Source organism: Triticum urartu, chromosome 6A (assembly GCF_056163025.1).
Source record: "Triticum urartu cultivar PI428250 chromosome 6A, HENAU_Tu73, whole genome shotgun sequence".
Classification (NCBI taxonomy): Eukaryota; Viridiplantae; Streptophyta; class Magnoliopsida; order Poales; family Poaceae; genus Triticum; species Triticum urartu.
In genome coordinates, this window is record NC_141878.1 from 381,724,184 (window position 1) to 381,743,638 (window position 19,455).

Genomic DNA, 19,455 nt, shown 5'->3' on the forward strand with positions numbered 1-19,455 from the left:
TCGAGATGCCATGCCCATCCATTATCAATACATATTCCATCTGTCATCATACCATGTTTTTCCACTCAAATGTTGTTCTTGTGCATCAGACATCAAAAAGGAAGAGGGTGATGGCCGAACCTGAAGGAGCACCAGCAAAGTCCTTGAAAAATGTGGTGGTGCCGGAGAAATCAGACAACACCCCACTTATATTGGTTGTACAACCAGTGACACAAAACATAGGACCGACTCCAGCAGACTGTACCCATACTTCACTGGCCACACCACTAGCCCCACCACACAGGACCTGCACTCCAGCAAAAGGTATACCGATTTCATTTGCCATAGCACCAGTTGTACCACAGAAAAATCCCACTCCAGCAAAAAGTACAGCAAGTCCACCGACCGAAGACCTATCCAACTGCAGAGACGGCCAATTCCTGCAGATTGGAACCCCATTCCATTTATTCCCAGTTTAAAATACAATGCTTTCAATGTTGTTAGGCACTACGTGCATATATTTCCATCATGGGAAGATTATTGTGAAGACAAACACCATTTTCACATCTTCCTGTCCAATTTACGTGTAAGTGCTATTATTCATGGTTATTATTTTCCTGTTTTCTGCTGATTGAACACATCAATGATTTACATTACATTGTTGTAACTAGGCGAGGGTCAATCTGGATAGTCATGACGAGCAAAGCTTGCTTGTGCTTTTCAAGGAAGCATTGGAGCAGTATCGGTGTTACCTGAGGAAACCACACTTTGATGGCAAGTCTATAAACGAATTTCCGGTGAAGTCTCCTATGCTAAATTTAGAAGACATTGAATGGAAAAACCTTGTTATGCACTGGTCTCGTTCCCAGGATGAGGTACTATCTATGAAATCACATGACAATTTGAACTTCTACTTTTCCGCATGTGCCTTACGGATCTTTTTTGCAGGAAATCTACTCGAAGAAGAATTCCAGTTTGACAAGAACGACAGGATATCGCAAATATGTTGCCCGCTGCTTTGCTCTTGTTAGTACCTGTTGTCCTGTATCACTGTACTTGCGTACATACCTGGTTCATTATGTGGCAGCAGTATGCATGATAGCTTGCTTATCAATTGTTCGCTCCAAATTATCTGATCTGTATGAATGGTTACATTAGTGTAGAATATATCCAATGCCAATGTTTTTTAGCTCTGCATTGTTCTTGTAAGTACATGTTGTCCTTTATCAGTGTACTTATAATGACAGGTAGTTGTTCATGTACCATCAATCTACAGCTTATTTTCCTTTGCCCTCCATTTTCTACACATCAGATCTATATTTACTCTTACCATAAGGTTGGTACTGAAGAAGTTTAGCTGTGCATTGCTCTTGGCTGTACCTTTTTCCTGTATCACTGCACTTACATTTATAGCTACTTGGTTATGTAGCATCACTCTTCATCTTATCTTAAATATTCTCCATTTTTTCGTATATTATCACATCTATATTTACTCTTAACAAAATGTAGAATAAAGGCAATGCTTTTGAAGAAGATTCTATGGTAAACTTCTTGAATTGCCCCCCCCCCCCTCAGCATGGACAAGGCCTTTATAGAGCCTGTCTTCACCAATAATGTAAGTTTGTCCATCTCAAGCCTTCAAACTTTGTTGTATATATTTGGTTAGGCATGGCTGCAACATCTGTTTTTTTTGGTGTTTGCATCAAATTGCTTGTTTAAAGTTTATTATGTAGTTCATAAACAAAAGTTTGTCCTTTCTCAATTTAAGTTTTCAGTTGTACAACCAAGTTCCTTCTTCATACCATGTAAATTAAACTATACAGAGCAAGTGATCTTCTTTTGCACTGCATGTATGCTTCTGTTCTTCATCCGTAATCCAGTGGTGTGGTGAACCTACCCACTACAGCATAATGTCATATTCTGCAACGTCTTAACTATGAACAATGCCATATCATTCTACTATTATTTAAACCGTCTCTTTATTTGCCAATCTAAAATGGTATAAATTGACAACACACTAACCATTGATACTTATGAGTTCTTGATCTGTAATCCAGTGGTGTCGTGAAGCTGCCAACTCCTTCACAATGTCATTTCCTGCCATGTATTGACCTGAACAATACCATATTGTGTTAATGCAATTTTAAACTGTGTCACTTTATTCGTCAGTAAGAAATGTGATGAATTGTCAGCACTGATACTTTTATGTGCAAAACTTGTCATCTGTCTGCTTGTTTATCTTTCAGAGTGAGGAAGATATAAGTGTTGAACAAGCGTAGTCTCATCATCTTGCTCAGCTGCTTGCGCTGCAGCTCCCCAGCAGGGCTAACCTTTCTTGAACTCTATTGAAGTGTTGTCGGTTTTGTATATTATTTTGTTGGCGTGTTTATTTGCACTGGTGGCGATCTTTGATGCCCAGTGTATGTAATCTGTTGTCTGCTTGTGCTTTATTATCATAGTGGCGAACTTTGATGCCCAGTGGATGTAATATGCCGTAATTTCTTTATTGTATAGTCTAGGTTTTTTCTTATTCACGATGCTACAGTTATTTTACTTTATATATATCTTGTCTTCGCAGTAAACCGGCTAAACTGTAAAATTACGGTACATAATCGGGCCGTCATGCAATCACGATGTAGGTTGGGCCTGAAACGTGCCGAACAGCTCACGGGCCGGCAACAGCCCGAAATGAACCCCGGCCCATGATTGTGCGAATCAAATCACGTGCTTTTAACAAGCCAAAATTTTCTCGGTCCTTGTTTGGCCCAATCAGATATCGGCTACGAGCAGGCCGGATGCAAACCGGGCCGTAGTTAGGCCCAACTATATGACGGGCTTTTAACAGGCCGAAATTAATATAGGGCCGAAATGTTAAACGGGCCCTTAACAGGCCAAAACTAATATCAGGCCGAATTACTAAGTGGGTCTTTAGCAAGTGGGCCCAAAAACGTAGTGTCCAGTTGACGGGTCGAATCTGATATGGGCCATAATTGAGCCCAAAGCCTCTTAAAGGGCCGGACCTAATCTGGGCCATAATTTGGCCCAGAACGTGGTAGGCTTTTAACGGGCCGGATCTCATATGGGCCATTATTAGGCCCGGAGCGTGGCAGGACATTAATGGACCGGACCAAATATGGGTCGGCATTTGGCCCAAAACATGGCAGTCAGTTAATGGGCCGGCCTACTAGGGTCCTCAAAATCTTGTGGGCCTACAGCTGGGTCGGCCCATTAATGTCGGCGAAATCTCGTGGGCCTTTAGCTGAGCCGGCCCATTATGATCCGCAAGAATCTTGTGGGCCTTTACCTGGGCCAGCCCATTATGGCACACAAAAATCTTGTGGGCCTTTACCTGGGCCGGCCCATTATGGCCCGCAAAATCTTGTGGGCCTTTATCTGGGCTAGCCCATTATGGTCCGCAAAATCTCGTGGGGCTTTAGCTAGGCCGGCCCATTATGGTCCGCAAAATCTTGTGGGCCTTTAGTTGGGCCGGCCCATTTAACTTGATGGGCCGGTCTACGTGTCAACATATGATAGGCGCGTCTCGCCCATTGGATGAGTGACACCTGTGCCAACACGGACCTGACACGTGTCTCCTCCAGCCAATGATGATTTTACACATGGAAAATCCCCATTGGTCGGGGCTGTTAATGGGTTATCGGATCCAAAACCCAACCTGATAGCTTAACGGCGTTCCGTTACGGTGGATGCCACGTGTCGGTCACCCTTGACGAAAACACTTCTGTGACGCGCGATTTATCGTCATGGAAGTGGACACTTCCGTGATGATAATTTTGGTAATGTCATGGAACACTTCTACGACAGCACAGGTATGACTATCTTGATTCTGTCATAAATTTGTCATGGATGTACATGCATGACAAAAAACGCGACCTACTGTGACAAACACGTATCATCACGAAAGTGTATTTTTTTGTAGTGATGAAATCGAAGAACTTTCGTAAATCACTAAGTTACCTCAATGGGGATATGCATTTCCCCAAGAATAAGTATTTCATATTTCTTTTTGACAGTAGGTAGAGGTATTTGAAAACTTCCAACAGTGATTGTCAGAGATTTTTCAATAACATTAATACCATTCACTTGGAATTATTTCTCCGAAAAGTGTACCGTATACTCATTACCATTGATATGAAAGGTGACCTTGATTTTATTGCAATCAATAACAGCCCCTACAGTATTCAAGAAGGGTCTACCAAGGATAATTGACATGTTGTCGTCCTCGAGCATCTCAAGTATAACAAAGTCAGTCAAAATAGTAACATTAGCAACAACAATGGGCACATCCTCACAGATACCGATAGGTATGGCAGTTGATTTGTCAGCCATTTGCAACGATATTTCAATAGGTGTGAGTTTATTCAAGTCAGGTCTTTATATAAAGAGAAAGGCATAACACTAACACCTGCTCCTAAATCGCACAAAGCAGTTTTCATATAATTCTTTTTGATAGAGCAAGGTATAGTTGGTATTCCTGGATCTCCAAGTTTTATAGGTACTTCATCTTTAAAAGTGTAATTAGCAAGCATAGTGGAGATTTCAGCTTCCGGTATTTTTCTCTTATTTGTGATGATGTCTTTCATATACTTTGCATAACGAGGCATTTTTAGAATATCAGTCAAGCGAGTACGCAAAAAGACTGGCCTCGGCATTTCAGCAAAGCGTTCAAATTCTTCATCATCATTCTTTTTAGTTGACTTGGGTGGAAAAGGCATAGGTTTTTTAACACACATTTCTCTTTCTTTACCGTGTTTTCTAGCAACAAAGTTTCTTTTGTCATATCTTCTATTTTTAGGTTGTGGGTTATCAAGATCAATAGGTGGTTCTATCTCAACATCATTTTCTGTTTTTTTATTATTGGGTTGAGTATATTCATGAACCTCATCATTATATTTTTCATTATCATTAGGTCAGTGTTCATTACCAGACTGAGTTTCAGCATCAGAGATAGAAGTTTCATTATCATTGTGAGGAGGTTTCTCTATTTCAGGTTGACTAGGAGCATGTGAAGTCCTATGATTCTTCTTTTTCTTTTTCTTTCTAGAAGAACTAGGTGCACTAGTGTTAGCTCTTTGTGAATCTTATTCAATTCTTTTTGGGTGTCCCTCAGGATAAAGTGGTTCCCGAGTCATTATCCCTCCCCTAGTTGCAACTCTAACAGCAAAGTCATGCATATTATTATTCATTTCATCAAGTAATTCTCTTTGAGATTTAGCAACTTGTTCTAACTAATTTTGAACCATAGAAGCATGTTTTCCAACACCTGTAACATCATTTTAGATTCTAAATAACAAGTCACTCAAGCGGGCAATCATATGAGAATTATATTTCAATTGTTTCATAACATTTGCATTGAAGTGATCTTGTTTCCTAATGTAGTTTTCAAACTCATAAAGGCATTGACTAGGATGCATATTGTGAGGATTGTCATTATGATTAAACTTCGTAAGAGAATTTACCTCTACCACCTTAGGCAGTGGTCGTGTATTAAGACCATGTATTTCTTCAATAGGAGGTAAAAAATTTAACATCCTCAACTTCAATACCTTTTTCCTTCATAGATTTCTGTGCATCTTGCATATCTTCAGGACTGAGATATAATATACCCCTCTTCTTCGGAGTGGGTTTAGGCGGTGGTTCAGGAAGAGTCCAATCATCATACTTTTTCAATATGTTATTCAATAATTCTCCGGATTGTCCAAAAGTCCGTTCCCTGAAAACACAACCAACACAATTATCTAGGAAGTCCCTAGAAGTATCGGTTAGTCCATTATAGAAGATATCAAGTATTTCATTTTTCTTAAGAGGATGATCAGGCAAAGCATTAAGTAACTAGCAAAGCCTCCACAAGCTTGTGGGAGACTCTCTTCTTTAGTTTGAGCAAAGTTAAATATTTCCTGTAAGGCAACCTGTTTCTTATGAGCAGGAAAATATTTTTCAGAGAAGTAGTAAATCATATCCTGGGGACTAGCACACAACCAGGAGCAAGAGTATTGTACCAAGCTTTAGCATCACCCTTTAATAAGAAAGGAAATAATTTGAGAATAAAGTAGTAGCGAGTTTTCTCATCATGAGTAAAAAGGGTGGCTATATCATTCAACTTAGTAAGATGTGCCACAACAGTTTCAGTTTCATAACCATGGAAAGGATCAGATTCAACCAAAGTAATTAACCCTGGGTCGACAGAGAGTTCATAATCCTTATCATCAATAAAGATAGGTGAAGTAGCAAACTTAGGATCACATTTCATTCTAGCATTTAGAGATTTTTCTTTATACTTGTGTAGTCATTTCTCTAGATCATCTCTATCATTGCAAGCAAGAATATCTCTAGTTGTTTCTTCACTCATAACATAACCTTCCGGTACCTTAGGCAATTCATATCTAGGAAGGCTAGTTCTAGCAGGTGTTTCAGGAGTTTCAGTTTCAAGCTCATCAACATCATGTTGTATTACTCTAGCAATTTGTTTATCAAGAAATTCACCAAGTGGCACATCATCATTAACAAGCAAGGTACTAGCATAATCATAAGCATCATTCATAGTAGAAGTCCTTACAACATATCAGAATTAAGAGCATGTGGTGGTGTTGCAATTTTATTCATAATAGAAGGTGAATCTAAAGCAGAACTGGATGGCAGTTTCTTACCTCCCCTCGTCCTTGAGGGAAATATCTTAGTCTTAGGATCCTTCAGATTCTTCATAGTGATAAATTGATAATAATCCCAAGTGACTCAACAAATATAGCTATGCTCCCCGGCAACGGCGCCAGAAAAAGGTCTTGATAACCCACAAGTATAGGGGATCGCAGTAGTTTTCAAGGGTATATTATTCAACCCAAATTTATAGATTCGACACAAGGGGAGCCAAAGAATATTTGAAGGTATTAGTAGCTGAGTTGTCAATTCAACCACATCTAGAGATTAACATGGATATAATGGTGATAACATAAACGGTTCAGATCTGAAATCATGGCACCTGGGCCCAAAGTGAGAAGCATTAAGCATGGCAAAGTTATAGCAACATCAATCTAAGAACATAGTGGATACTAGGGATCAAGCTCTAACAAAACTAACCCGATTACATGATGAATCTCATCCAACTCCTCACCGATCAGCGAGCCTATGAAGGAATTACTCACTCCCGGTGGGGAGCATCATGGAATTGGCGATGGAGAAGGGTTGGTGATGACGAAGAACGAAGATCCCCCTCTTCGGAGCCCCAAACGGACTCCAGATCTGCCCTCTCGAGGAAGAACAGGGCTTGGTGGCGGCTTTGTCTCGTGGATCGCGATAATTCTTTCTCCCTGATTTTTTCTCCGAAAATAGGAATTTGTAGCGTCGGTTTCGGGGTCTGCGGGGCCACCAGGTGGGGACAACCCACCTGGACGCACCAGGAGAGGGGGCCCTGGTGGGTTGTGCCCACCCAGGGCCCCTCTCCGGTAGGTTTTGGCTCCAGAAATTCTTATATATTATATAAAAAATCCTCGAAAAGTTTCATTCCATTCCGAGAACTTTTATTTCTGCACAAAAACAACACCATGATAGTTCTGCTACAAAAAGCGTCATTCTGGGGTTAGTTTCATTCAAATCATGCAAATTAGAGTCCAAAATAAGAGGAAAAGCATTAGGAAAAGTAGATACGTTGGAGATGTATCAATGTTCTCCGCGGTAGGAACTTTGGAGTGACTTTTCTCGCACGTTGAGGGATTTCCATATGATCTAATTATGTTATCATTGTTGAGAGTACTTGCACTAGTGAAAGTATGAACCCTAGGCCTTGTTTCCAAGCATTGCAATACCGTTGTCGCTCACTTTTACTACTAGTTACCTTGCTGTTTTTATATTTTCAGATTATAAAAACCTTTATCTACCATCCATATTGCACCTGTATCACCATCTCTTCGCCGAACTAGTGCACCTATATAATTTACCATTGTGTTGGGTGTGTTGGAGACACAAGAGACTCTTTGTTATTTGGTTGCAGGGTTGTTTGAGAGAGACCATCTTCATCCTACGCCTCCCACGGATTGATAAATCTTAGGTCATCCACTTGAGGGAAATTTGCTACTGTCCTACAAAACTCTGCACTTGGAGGCCCAAGACGAGTCTACAAGAAGAAGGTTGTGTAGTAGACATCACAAGTGACCCGAATAAAGGAAACGAGAATGCCATAGCCCCCTACCTGGGGCGCCAAATGTCGGTGTCTAGGAACCAGACATTGGGCTGTTAGGTACAACCCTTTGAGAGTTCGGCCAGGGACTGAACGCGTCAAGTTCCTAAGTCATCGATCACCGAAGATGAGAGAAGAAGATACAAGAGCACACCGGAGCTATCCAGGTTTAGGCCACCATGTAGGTGTAATACCCTACTCCAGTTCTAGAATGATATTGTTGTGTGGAGAGCTACGATATGTGTTCTTTGGTGTGAATCTGAGTCGACCTCCTAGGCTGAGGTCTTCCCCTATTTATACTGCCTCGGGGTCTCACCCTTGCTGCCGGAGTCTCCCATTGGCTTGGTATAAACAAAGGAAATGATAGAGTTGTTTGTACTGGCACGACGCGGCCGATCGAGGCGTGCCCGTCCGTACAAAGTGGGTGGCTGCCGCCTGCCGAGCACTGTTCCTGTAGTTGCGTGCGGAGCAGGTGAATCTCCAGCGATCACTGTTGATGACCTCGGGAACGAGGCGCCTTGCTGGAGCTCCTATGCGTCCCATCCCAACCGCCGACGCTGGTAGCTGTGAGGGGGGATGTAACGCGCTCAATGCTTATGACAAACAGACTCCCCGCTCCATTCGCGGGGATGGGTCACGCTGGGCAGACCACCTCTTGGGAGGCTCCCGGAGGCGCTTCCCGACGCCGGGAAGCCCACGGAGTACTTTGGACGGTACCTTGGACGCCCATACTTCGGATTCGAAGAGAGGTCAAACCCTCTGTCGCGCCGCTTGGGATGGGGTCGCATGCTGGGGGCCACCATTAAGTCCTCGGCCCGCAGGTCCAAGGTACCCTGGTTTTCATTGGGGCGATAGTGTAGCTTGAACCACAACGCATTTCATCATGAAAATTTAGGAGGTGTAGTATATATCCCTAGGTTCGTGTGTAATCGTTTTAAGAATTTTTTTTGAAACTTCAAAATATGGAATTCATATTTTTTGAAATTCCGTGCTCCATGGAGAAAGGATCCAAACCAAAAGCAATTTCCCGGTCCCGGTCTCGATCACCAGTGCACACGTCACACCATGCAACTGCGACTATTACATCCATTCCAAACAACCATGTTTAAGACAGTATTATCCCATTCGCACGTCAAGATCAACCACGATCTTCGCACAGTATTTGTGGCTCATCGTTAAGAGCCAGCCACGGCCCATGTACAGTTGCATGGCGTAACATGTGCTGGCCAATGATACGCATGCATACATGGATCGATGTCGCTGAAGCATCAGCGTCGTCTGAGTAGTTAGGAGATCAACCCAGTTGTGGTGTCTACGAATTGGATGAGAATATGAGATGAATCATCGACTCAACACCATACTGCCATTTGATCGGACGAACAGAGTTGCGTCGATCAACCAGGGCGACTCCTTTAGGCCAACTCCACCGCGCGATCCCAAACGGACGTCCGTTTTGTCCGGTTTTTGTTCCTTTGAATAGGGATTTGGGGTCGTATTCGGGCCTATCCTGGGATGCGGTGGCCGTGCGTCCAGCGCGCGGCCGCATCGTTTTGCCCCATCCTGTCCATCAGGACCAAAAAATGCCCAAATTTATATCAAAACTAGTTTCGAACCCAAATATTTGTCTGAAAATTAAAATTATTTTACAACCCAATTGAAATTATCTTTAATAAAATAGTTTTACAACCAAATCGAAATTGTTTTGACTGAACATAAAATGGACAAATACATCTATTGGTTGCCAATATGATCCCACACGTGCTCAACCAAGTCATTTTGAAGATTCACATGAGTGTGTCAATCACGCATCTCACGGTGGAATTGGGCAAACTGTTCAAATGTGACCGGGTCTTGGTGCAGGGGCTCAATATTTTCACCTTGATAATCAAATCCTTGGTCGAAGATACTCTCATCACGCTCGTCCTCGACGATCATGTTGTGCATGATCACACAAGCAGTCATCACCTCCCAAAGCTTCCTTTCATCCCATGACAGTGCAGGGTTTCGAACGATACCCCACCGGGATTGAAGTACACCAAAAGCACGTTCCACATCCTTTCTAACACGCTCTTGCATTTGGGCAAATCTCTTGCTCTTCTCACCTTGGGGTTTCGAGATTGTTTTCACAAAAGTTGACCACTGAGGATATATACCATCTGCTAGATAGTATCCCTTGTTGAAATGGTGGCCGTTGATCTCAAAGTTGACAGGTGAGGAGTGGCCTTCTGCAAGCCTCGCGAAGACTGGAGAACGCTGCAGCACGTTGATATCATTGTGAGAACCTGCCATGCCGAAGAAAGAATGCCATATCCAAAGATCTTGTGATGCCACCGCTTCTAATATGACAGTGCACCCGTTAACATGCCCTGCCAAGCAAATGGACAGTTCTTCCACTCCCAATGCATACAATCTATGCTTCTAAGCATACCTGGAAAGCCTCTAGCTGCGTTGGTCGCCAACAATCTCTCTGTATCAGCGGCAGTTTGCTGCCTGAAGTACTCTGCGCCAAAGACCTCGATCACAGCCTGGCAAAACTTGTACATTGACATCAGACATGTTGTCTCACTCATACGCACATACTCATCCACCAGATCGCCAGGAATTCCATATGCAAGCATGTGGATGGCCGCGGTGCATTTCTGGTAGGAGGAGAATCCAAGCTTGCCAAGGGCATTCGTCTTGCACTCGAAGTATGGGTCATGAGCAACCACTCCCTCTCGAATACGATTGAACACATGCCTTGCCATACGAAAACGGCAACGAAATTTATCCGGCTTGAAGAGCGGGGTGTTGGCAAAGTAATCGGCATAGAGTAGGGCGTGGCCTCTCTCCCTGTTGCGGTTCAGGTTGGGAGCACGGCCAGGGACTGACCCCCTGTACCGAGGAAGCTGCTGTTGAATATGGTCGTGAACGACCAGTGCAGCCACCACAAGATCGTCATCATCCGACAACGAATCGTCCGATGAACAAAGGAAGTGATGAAAGAAAAACTCGTCTCCACTGTCCATACCTTTGTTGGCAAAAGGTCAAACACCTTGCGGTCGTGGTGGCGAAGAGGCCGCAATGATCACCTCGACGCAGCGGGGGTGGTTGCCGGCCGGCTACTGACCGCTCTGGAACTCTCGTCGGAATCTGCCTCGGCCGCCGTGGTACGTCGCCGGCAGTCGTGTCCCCTCTGCCACCGGCAAGGACGGCGACGGCCAAACCTCCTCCGATCGACGACCAAAACTACGGCGAAAGCGCGGGCATGGTGGCGGCCATGTCGAGACGTGGTTTGGTATGGACGGCGGGGGGGGGGGGGGGGGCTGCGCGGTGAGGAGGCGGCCGGAGAATAGCGGCGGCGCCGACAGCGGGACGGGGCGGGGAGAGAGGGTGAAGCGTTGAGAGCGGAGGGACTGCTAGTGTCCCCGACAAGCGGGCAAGGAGAGAAGAAGGGCGTGCGTCGAGGCCGTCCGCGCGCGTCCGTTTCACCCCAAACCGAGCGCAAGTTTGAGTTGAGAATGGGTCAAAAAAGAACGAATTCGGACATTTGTTCGTTTGAGGCTGTGCGCTGGGCCATTTCGTTTGTTTCTTTTACCCCAAATGGATGAAGACTGACAGGATGGCTTTACATTTCAGCTGTAGAGCCGACATGACACTTGATCTCGTTGCAGGCGTTGCGTAAAATCTGACAATGACAAATCGGCCCCTCCTCTGGCCTTGTAAGAGTAAGTTGCAACTGAAGCAAGGAGTGGACGAGCAAGGTGGGTCTCGGGAACACAGTCTTTGTCTTGATGATGACACTAAAAAAACAAGCAAGAAAAGAGGTAAATATACCGATGGTGTCTGAACTTGTAGCCGATGTTCACTTTAGTGGCTGAATTTGAAAAATACACTGAATTAGTTTTAAAACTTGACACGAACGTGCAAATACGATACTAATCCTGTTCATAGACGTAAAGCGCGTCGACGGGGCATCGTGTATGGCTGACATGGCACTGACATAGCGTGAGGCCCACTTGTAGCTACAAAACAGAATTACTAGAATACTATTCTATGACAAGTGGGCCCGCCTGTTATTAAGTAATTAGTAAAAAAATTTAACATAACAATATATTGTACGGGCATCGAACCTGTGACCTTACACTTGGGAAATACTTGCGCTCACCATTCCACCTAATATGTTTTCAAGGTACTGTCAGCCCCTCAACCTTAATGTATTTGAACCGAAAACTCATGTATACATAAATGGGTTGCAGCCTGTGGCCCATTTTCCGTACATTGTTTTTTTAATGTAAAAAGTATGTCAATAATAATCATAATAATAAAAGCTAGATTTGAATATACATGTGTTACTAATAATTACTTTATGCTACACAAATATCCCTTTGCATACAAAATAAAGATATAGAGGTATGTAATAAAATATCTTACTTAAAAATGTTCCTGTAATTTTTAGAAAAATTAACTTATTATTCCAAAAATACTATTTTAAAAATAATCCATGAGTGTTTAATTGTTTTCATATATATTAACATTTAAAATACATTTTATGAATAATAATTATTTTCTAAATAATAAGTTAATATTTCTAAATATTACAGGAATATTTTTTAATAATTTATTTTATTTTATACGGTATACCCCTATATATTTACCTTGTGTGCACATGGATATTTGTGTGGCGTGAGGTACTTTCTTATAACACATGAATATTTGAATCTTACTTTTATTATTATGATTATTATTTACGTACCTTTTACATTAAAAAAATAACATGTGCAATATGGGCCACTGGCTGCAGTCCATTTCAGGACACAGGAGTTTCTGGCACAATATATTTGCTGTCTAAGGGTCCGAATTTAACATGAAACTTGGTCGGTGTGGTGGCTAGCGCGATCGGTGTACAAGCTTCGTGCTTCCTGTTTCGATTCCTGTCACGCGCATTTTGCATTTCATTTTTGCTAAGGTACTGACAGGCGGGTCCACTAGTCATAGAGACGTTTACTATTCAAACAATTATGTTTGATAGTTATAAGTGGACCCACGCCATGTCTGTGCTACATCAGCCATATATGGTGCCACCTGGACACACTTTACGTCTACGGGTGATGATTACCACCGTATTTGCATATTCGTGTCAAGTTTTAAAACCAATTCGACGTATTTTTCAAGTTCAGGCATTAAACTGAACATCCATGATAAGTTGAAGCACCACGGGTGTATTTACCTTGCAAGAAAACAACGAAGAAGCGACACGCATCGAATGTTACAAATGCACGGTCATTTAGGAAACGCGAGTTCTAAGATATTCGGTACACTCCTCGAGTGCGGAATTACAAATCCTAGGATATTTATATGCATGGATGGATGTTGAGCTCGGCGCCACTGCTTCGATGATTCCATTATAGTACGAGTATTATCTAGGAGTACAACTTGGAAAACAAACTTTGGAGTGCATCATGAGTTGATTTCCGCGCGCCATCCATCCATGTGCATGCCGCATGCACACCATCATGATGCGTCTCAAGGATTGCCTTGAGAAAAGAAGAGCAAAAAGAAAGAAACCTCCAGCCATGCAACACATTGATCTGATCTCCATAGCCGAACCGAATGCAGGCAGACCACCGAACAGCAGAGGACAGAGCCACCGTTTCGCATCATTGCCAACCCAAACCAACCACCCCCCTATTCCCTCCCTACGACGCCGTACTATTTTGGCCTCTGTCCTGTTGATTCTGGTGCAAAAGCTGCACTGCCATTGATGGCCCTGTTCCACCTTTAGGCCAACTCCACCGCACGATCTCAAATTGTCCGGCCCCGTTCATTTGAAGTAAAAGGGACAAAACCAACGACCCAACGCGCAACCCTATCTTGCCTTTTTGTCCGTTTAGTGTCCGCTTCGACCCCATATCCAGAGCAAACTTGAGATGGATTTGAGGCAAAGCGGACAGCCACGGACAGCCTGTCTGCGTCCTCGCATCCGCATATGGCCCACATGGCAGCCACCTGCCCGTGCTTTTGTCCCCTTCCCTCTCTCTCCTCTGCTGGACGCCTGGGCCACGTCGCTGGAGCCGCCTGCCCCGGCTTCTCTCGTCTCGCCGGAGCAAGCGGGCGCGGAGGACAGAGGGCGAGCGCCGGGCTAGGCGAGGCGCGGCTGGGGGCGCGGCGAGGCGGGGGCACGCGAGGGCGAGGCGTGGACGGCGGCGAGGCGGGCGAGGCACGGCCAGCGGCGTGGCGGACGCGAGCGGGGGCGGGCGCGGCTGCGGGGTGCGAGCGCGGCGGGGAGGGAGTTCGAGTTCCACTTCCACATGTCGGCGCCGCTGGACAGGTCGGGGCAGCCGCCGCTCGCGTCCCCGGCCAACGAGCTCTTCTACAAGGGCAAGCTCTTGTCGTTGCACATGCCGCCGCGCGTCCAGATGGTCGAGGAGCTCCTCCTCGACGGCGCCGTCCGGGGCAGGGCCGGCTCGCGGCTCAGCGGCCTCGCCGTTAGCACCGCCCCCGCCACGCCGTGCGAGCGCTCCCGCGGCGTGTCGCCGGCCAACTCGTGCTTTGTGAGCGGGGAGCTCAACGTGGAGGAGTTCTTCCGGGAGTACGCGGCCGGCATGGCTCTCGCCGGCAGCGAGAAGAAGCCCTAGTCCAGGAGGCTCCGGTTCGTCCGGTAGCTCAACCTCGGCCGCCAGCTCAAGGCCTCCAAGGCCTACCTCAAGACCATCTTCGCCGGGAAGCAAGCGGGAACCGGGGGCGATGACAAGAGCTGCAGGGCGAGGCAAGCGGGGCGCGACTGGCGAGAGCAGGCGGCGGAGAGGCGAGCGGGGCGCGGCTGGCGCGAGCACGAGCCGGGCGCCGGGCGCGGCGAGGCGAGCGCGAGCGGCGGTGGCGAGGCGAGCGAGGCGGGCGGCAAGCACGGCACGAGTGCGGCTGCGTGGGCACGTAGGCGAGGCGGACAGTTTAGGATAATCGCCGCGTCGGGCGCCTCCAGCAAGAGCCAGACATGCATGTTCGTTTCCGTCCTTATTGCCATTCCAAATAGACGAAATCCAGATAAAACAGACATTCATTTGGGTCGTGCGATGGAGTTGGCCTTACTAGCCGGCCAGCCAGCCCCTCCCAAAGACTCCTCTCCTCTCATCTCCTTCTCCGGTGCACTTTGTTCGATCAACGGAAAAGCATCCATTCAATTCCATACCATGTGATTGATGTCTCGGCACTTCCTTTTCCAAAGGGCAGAGGAGAAGGACCACGAGGCTCGCTCTGTCACTGTCGCTGCCTCACTGTTCCCTTCCCCCACCCGTCCATAACTGCGTGGCCACCTTCGCACTGTGCCACTACAAGCACGCATAACCACTTTGGCGGCCTAAATGCTTCACTCATAATAACGCTCCTACTAATCCAGTCCAGTGGATCTCCTCAGCTCGGTTGATAAGTGTCGCAGGCCCTCGTGCTTCTCCGTTTCGTTCGTTCCCGGGCGAGGCCGACGACGAAGCTGCGTCGTCCCCACGGTGATTTGCTTTATCCATTTCCATCTGTTTGCATGATGCCTCACTTGCAGTTCACAGATGCTTGCAGTTGCACTTGGATCCCAATCTCATCACAAGCAATAAAGAAACCATATTTGCCTCCATGGATTTGCTCAGCCCACATGACGCCTTGCCCATGCACATTCCCTCCTCCTTCTAATCTTCTTCCACCTTTGATGCAGCTGCAGCTGCTCCCATGTGATGTGCTGCTAAGCTGAGCGGAGCGGAGCTCGCCTCACTCCGGACTGACAGCACGGCACCGGTGGATTGGATCTGTCCTTCCAAGATCGATGGACCGGTCCTGCTACTTCCCGCTGCGGTGGGAGAGCACCGGCGACCAGTGGTGGTACGCCTCGCCCATCGACTGCGCGGCGGCCGATGGCCACTACGACATCGTCCGCCAGCTGCTGCACCTTGACCCCAACCTGCTCATCAAGCTCACCTCGCTCCGCCGGATCCGCCGTCTCGAGGCGCTCTGGGACGACGACGCCCGCTTCGTGCACGCGCCCCGCCACCGCGCCTCCGTCGCCCGGGGCCTGCTGCTGGAGTGCGAGTGCAAGCACGGCGCCGAGAACACGCTGCTCCGGGCCGGCTACGGCGGCTGGCTGCTCTACACGGCGGCCTCGGCGGGGGACGCGGGCTTCGTGCAGGAGCTGCTGGACAGGGACCCGCTGCTCGTCTTCGGCGAGGGCGAGTACGGCGTCACGGACATGTTCTACGCGGCGGCGAGGGGCGGCAACGCCGACCTGTTCAGGATGCTGCTGGACCACGCCATGTCCCCGAGGTGCTCGACGTATGGTCGCGACGGGGATAGCACTGGCGCCGGCGCCGGTGGCCGCGCCTCGGTGTTCCGGCTGGAGATGATGAGCAGGGCTGTACACGCTGCCGCGAGAGGAGGGAGCGTGCGGATGCTGAAGGAGCTCATCGACGGTCGCTCCGACGTGTCGGCGTATCTTGATATCCGTGGATCCACCGTGCTTCATGCAGCTGCTGGGAGAGGGCAGCTCGAGGTGAGCCAACTGTTTCCTGCCATTGCTTACATCTTCTGTACATGTTTTTTGTTTAGTTTGTGTTCATCGTGTAGTTTAGATCTCGTTATCAGTAAAGAAAATGCTTTGGAATTTTGGTGCGTGATAATCGGTTTGCTTCAGGTATATTCGCCTTTCCGGTCGATAATTGGAATTGTGTAAAGGCCACTATCCAAAATGAAATGTCTAGTGTCATTCAAGGATAATCATTGTGTTATTTATGATAATTATCTAGGAGTACTTTACTTTAACATACAAGCACTATGATTTACTTTGTCAAAAAAAAGCACTATGATTTAATATAACAAGCATTGCAGTAAAGATATTATTGTTACTACCATCGTGATCAACACTTGGGAACGAGAGGTCGATCATCAGTAGACACTTGATTCCCTTTCTTAGTTGGATCAGCTCGAACAATTCACGATCCAATTTTTTTGTTAGAAGATTGGTACCAGTACACAATACTGAAACGTCAAAGCTCCAATCATGAGACCCCCTTCCAATAAACTGAGGCAAAAGCGAGTGTACTTCTACTTCTGTCCAGATAGAAAAAGAATTGGTACCAAACAACTTTTAGATCTACGGCTCCCTTTCTGTTTTCTCGATGGTGATATTCAGCCAACTTTCCTTCTGTTTCTTAATGTCGCATGTGATGGTTCTTGCTACTGTTGTCATTGAATTGTTAGGTGCAAAGATCCATTTATCTGAAAATTAGAAAATATCTTATGCAGGTTGTCACGTACCTGATGGCCTCTTTCGACATGATCAACTCAACCGACAACCAAGGGAACACTGCACTACATGTAGCGGCCTACCGAGGGCATCTGCCCGTTGTAAACGCACTGGTTGCTGCATCTCCATCAGCCATATCAGCTGTCAACAATGCAGGTGATACGTTCCTCCACTCGGCGATCGCAGGGTTCAGAACCCCGGGGTTCCGTCGGCTCGACCGGCAGCTGGAGCTCACCAAGCATCTCATTCGAGAGAGAGCCGCAGACATCCGGAAGATCATCAACCTGAGAAACGACGCGGGCCTTACCGCCCTGCACATGGCTGTGATTGGCTGCGTGCATCCGGACCTCGTCGAGCTCCTGATGACCACGCCGTCCATCGACCTTAATGTCGAAGACGCTGACGGCATGACCCCGCTGGCGCTGCTCAAGGAGCAGCTGCGATCAACCACGTCGGAGAGGCTCATCAAGCAGATAGTCTCCGCCGGAGGGGTGCTGAGCTCGAGCGTGCTGAGAAGCCGGTCGGCCGTCGTTTCGCAGATAAAGATGCGGGGAGGGATCGCGATCAGTCCGGGCACCATGTTCAAGATATCGGATGCGGAGATATTGTTGCACTCGGGCATTGCGGCGACGGAGTCCCGAAGGGCTAGCTCGTGCTCTAGCGATGGCAAGTGTGACCCTGTACATGCGGATGCAAACGGCGAAGGTGACGAGAACCATGGATCGTCGGAGAAGAGGCTCAGCTCTGCCGGCCGAGCCAAGGACCGTCTCAAGATGATGCTGCGCTGGCCTCGCCACAGGGAGAAGATGTCCAGGACGCCGAGGAAATCCGAGGACGGCGGCCCGCTGGACACCATCAAGAAGCTGAACAGTCATGTCGCCGACACCCCGACTCCGCTCAGGCAGGCCTTCACCAAGACGACGGCGCTCAACAACAAGCGCACGCTCGCCGTCAAAAGCTCCGCCCCCAGCTCGGCCAGCAAGAAGAAGCTCATCCACGGCATCATGGAGGCCATGCCGCACCTCGCGGCGCCATCGGCATCAACCCAGTCCCCGCCGAGCACGCTCCCGAGGTCCTCCATGTCCTCCGCGCCGACGTCCACCAAGCTCAAGGACATCTGCTTCGAAGAAGAGGAGAGCACGACGGTGACGCCGCCGTTCGGCAAGCTCAAGGACATCATCCTGGACAACGACGACGGCGCGGACGACCCGTCGTGCTCGAACTCGTCCTTCGCCGACGAGGGGGTCGTCGGCGTGGCCGCCCGGAGGAACCACGGGTGCGGGAACGGGAGGCTCATCAACATCTGCTTCGGCGCGCAGGGGCTCACGGTGGAAGACTCTGCCAGCGGGCAGCAGACGAGCAAGATGTTCAAGCAGCAGTGCCTCCGGGTGTCCTGACCTGGCCTGCCTTCGGCTTTGCGGTTCAACGATATGTGTGTGTGTGTTTTGAACTCCCCCGGTTTGGTTTGGTTTGGTTTGGTTTGGCGTGCTGCTCCGCGTACAATGAGAAAATTCCTTATTTGACACTATTTTAAAATCTGCTTCCTTATTTAATACTGAAAAAATTTATCTTCCTTATTTGACATAACTTTTAAATGTTATTTTCTATATGACATTTTCGTTCATTTTGACCCTAAATGACACCTGAAAAGACTCTTTTGCCCCTCATGTGGTATGTGTATGTGGGGCAATAGCGCACACACGCAGCATCAGTGTGAGGGCAGGATCACACACACGGCAACACATACACATGCACCAATACACACGCATGCGCACACACACGCAGCAACACACATGCACACACACGCAGGCAGCACACACACACATACACACGCAGCAGCAGCACACACAGGCAGCACATAGGCACGCAACAGCACACACACGCGCGCGCACATACACACGCAGTAGCAAACACACACGCAGCAGCACACATGCACACACACATGCAGCAGCAGCACACATGTGCGCGTGCACCCACACACGCAACAGCACACGCGTGCGCACACACATACCGCATGAGGGGCAAA

The 19,455-nt window shown here is 47.4% G+C and overlaps 2 protein-coding genes across 2 annotated transcripts; one reads left to right on the top strand and one right to left on the bottom strand.

Moving 5' to 3' along the window:
- Positions 1-9,964: 9,964 nt before the first annotated feature.
- Positions 9,965-10,914, bottom strand: LOC147965333 (uncharacterized). Its single transcript, XM_087530415.1, has 2 exons — positions 10,596-10,914; positions 9,965-10,449 (listed from the first exon to the last, which is right to left on the bottom strand). Exons 1-2 carry the CDS (start codon positions 10,912-10,914, stop codon positions 9,965-9,967), a joined length of 804 nt encoding a protein of 267 aa, XP_087386541.1.
- Positions 10,915-15,382: 4,468 nt separating this feature from the next.
- Positions 15,383-19,053, top strand: LOC125513708 (uncharacterized). Its single transcript, XM_048678872.2, has 3 exons — positions 15,383-15,648; positions 15,849-16,676; positions 17,429-19,053. The coding sequence occupies exons 2-3, from the start codon at positions 15,957-15,959 to the stop codon at positions 18,824-18,826; spliced, it is 2,118 nt and encodes a 705-aa protein (XP_048534829.1). The 5' UTR covers positions 15,383-15,648; positions 15,849-15,956; the 3' UTR covers positions 18,827-19,053.
- Positions 19,054-19,455: the final 402 nt, after the last annotated feature.

Coding starts and splice junctions, on each gene's coding strand:
- LOC147965333 (XM_087530415.1), bottom strand. CDS start 10,914: ATGGCAAGGCATGTGTTCAATCGTATTCGAGAGGGAGTGGTTGCTCAT. Junction 10,450..10,595: donor CGCAGCTAGAGGCTTTCCAG/GTATGCTTAGAA, acceptor TCGGCATGGCAG/GTTCTCACAATGATATCAAC.
- LOC125513708 (XM_048678872.2), top strand. CDS start 15,957: ATGGACCGGTCCTGCTACTTCCCGCTGCGGTGGGAGAGCACCGGCGAC. Junction 16,677..17,428: donor CTGGGAGAGGGCAGCTCGAG/GTGAGCCAACTG, acceptor TATCTTATGCAG/GTTGTCACGTACCTGATGGC.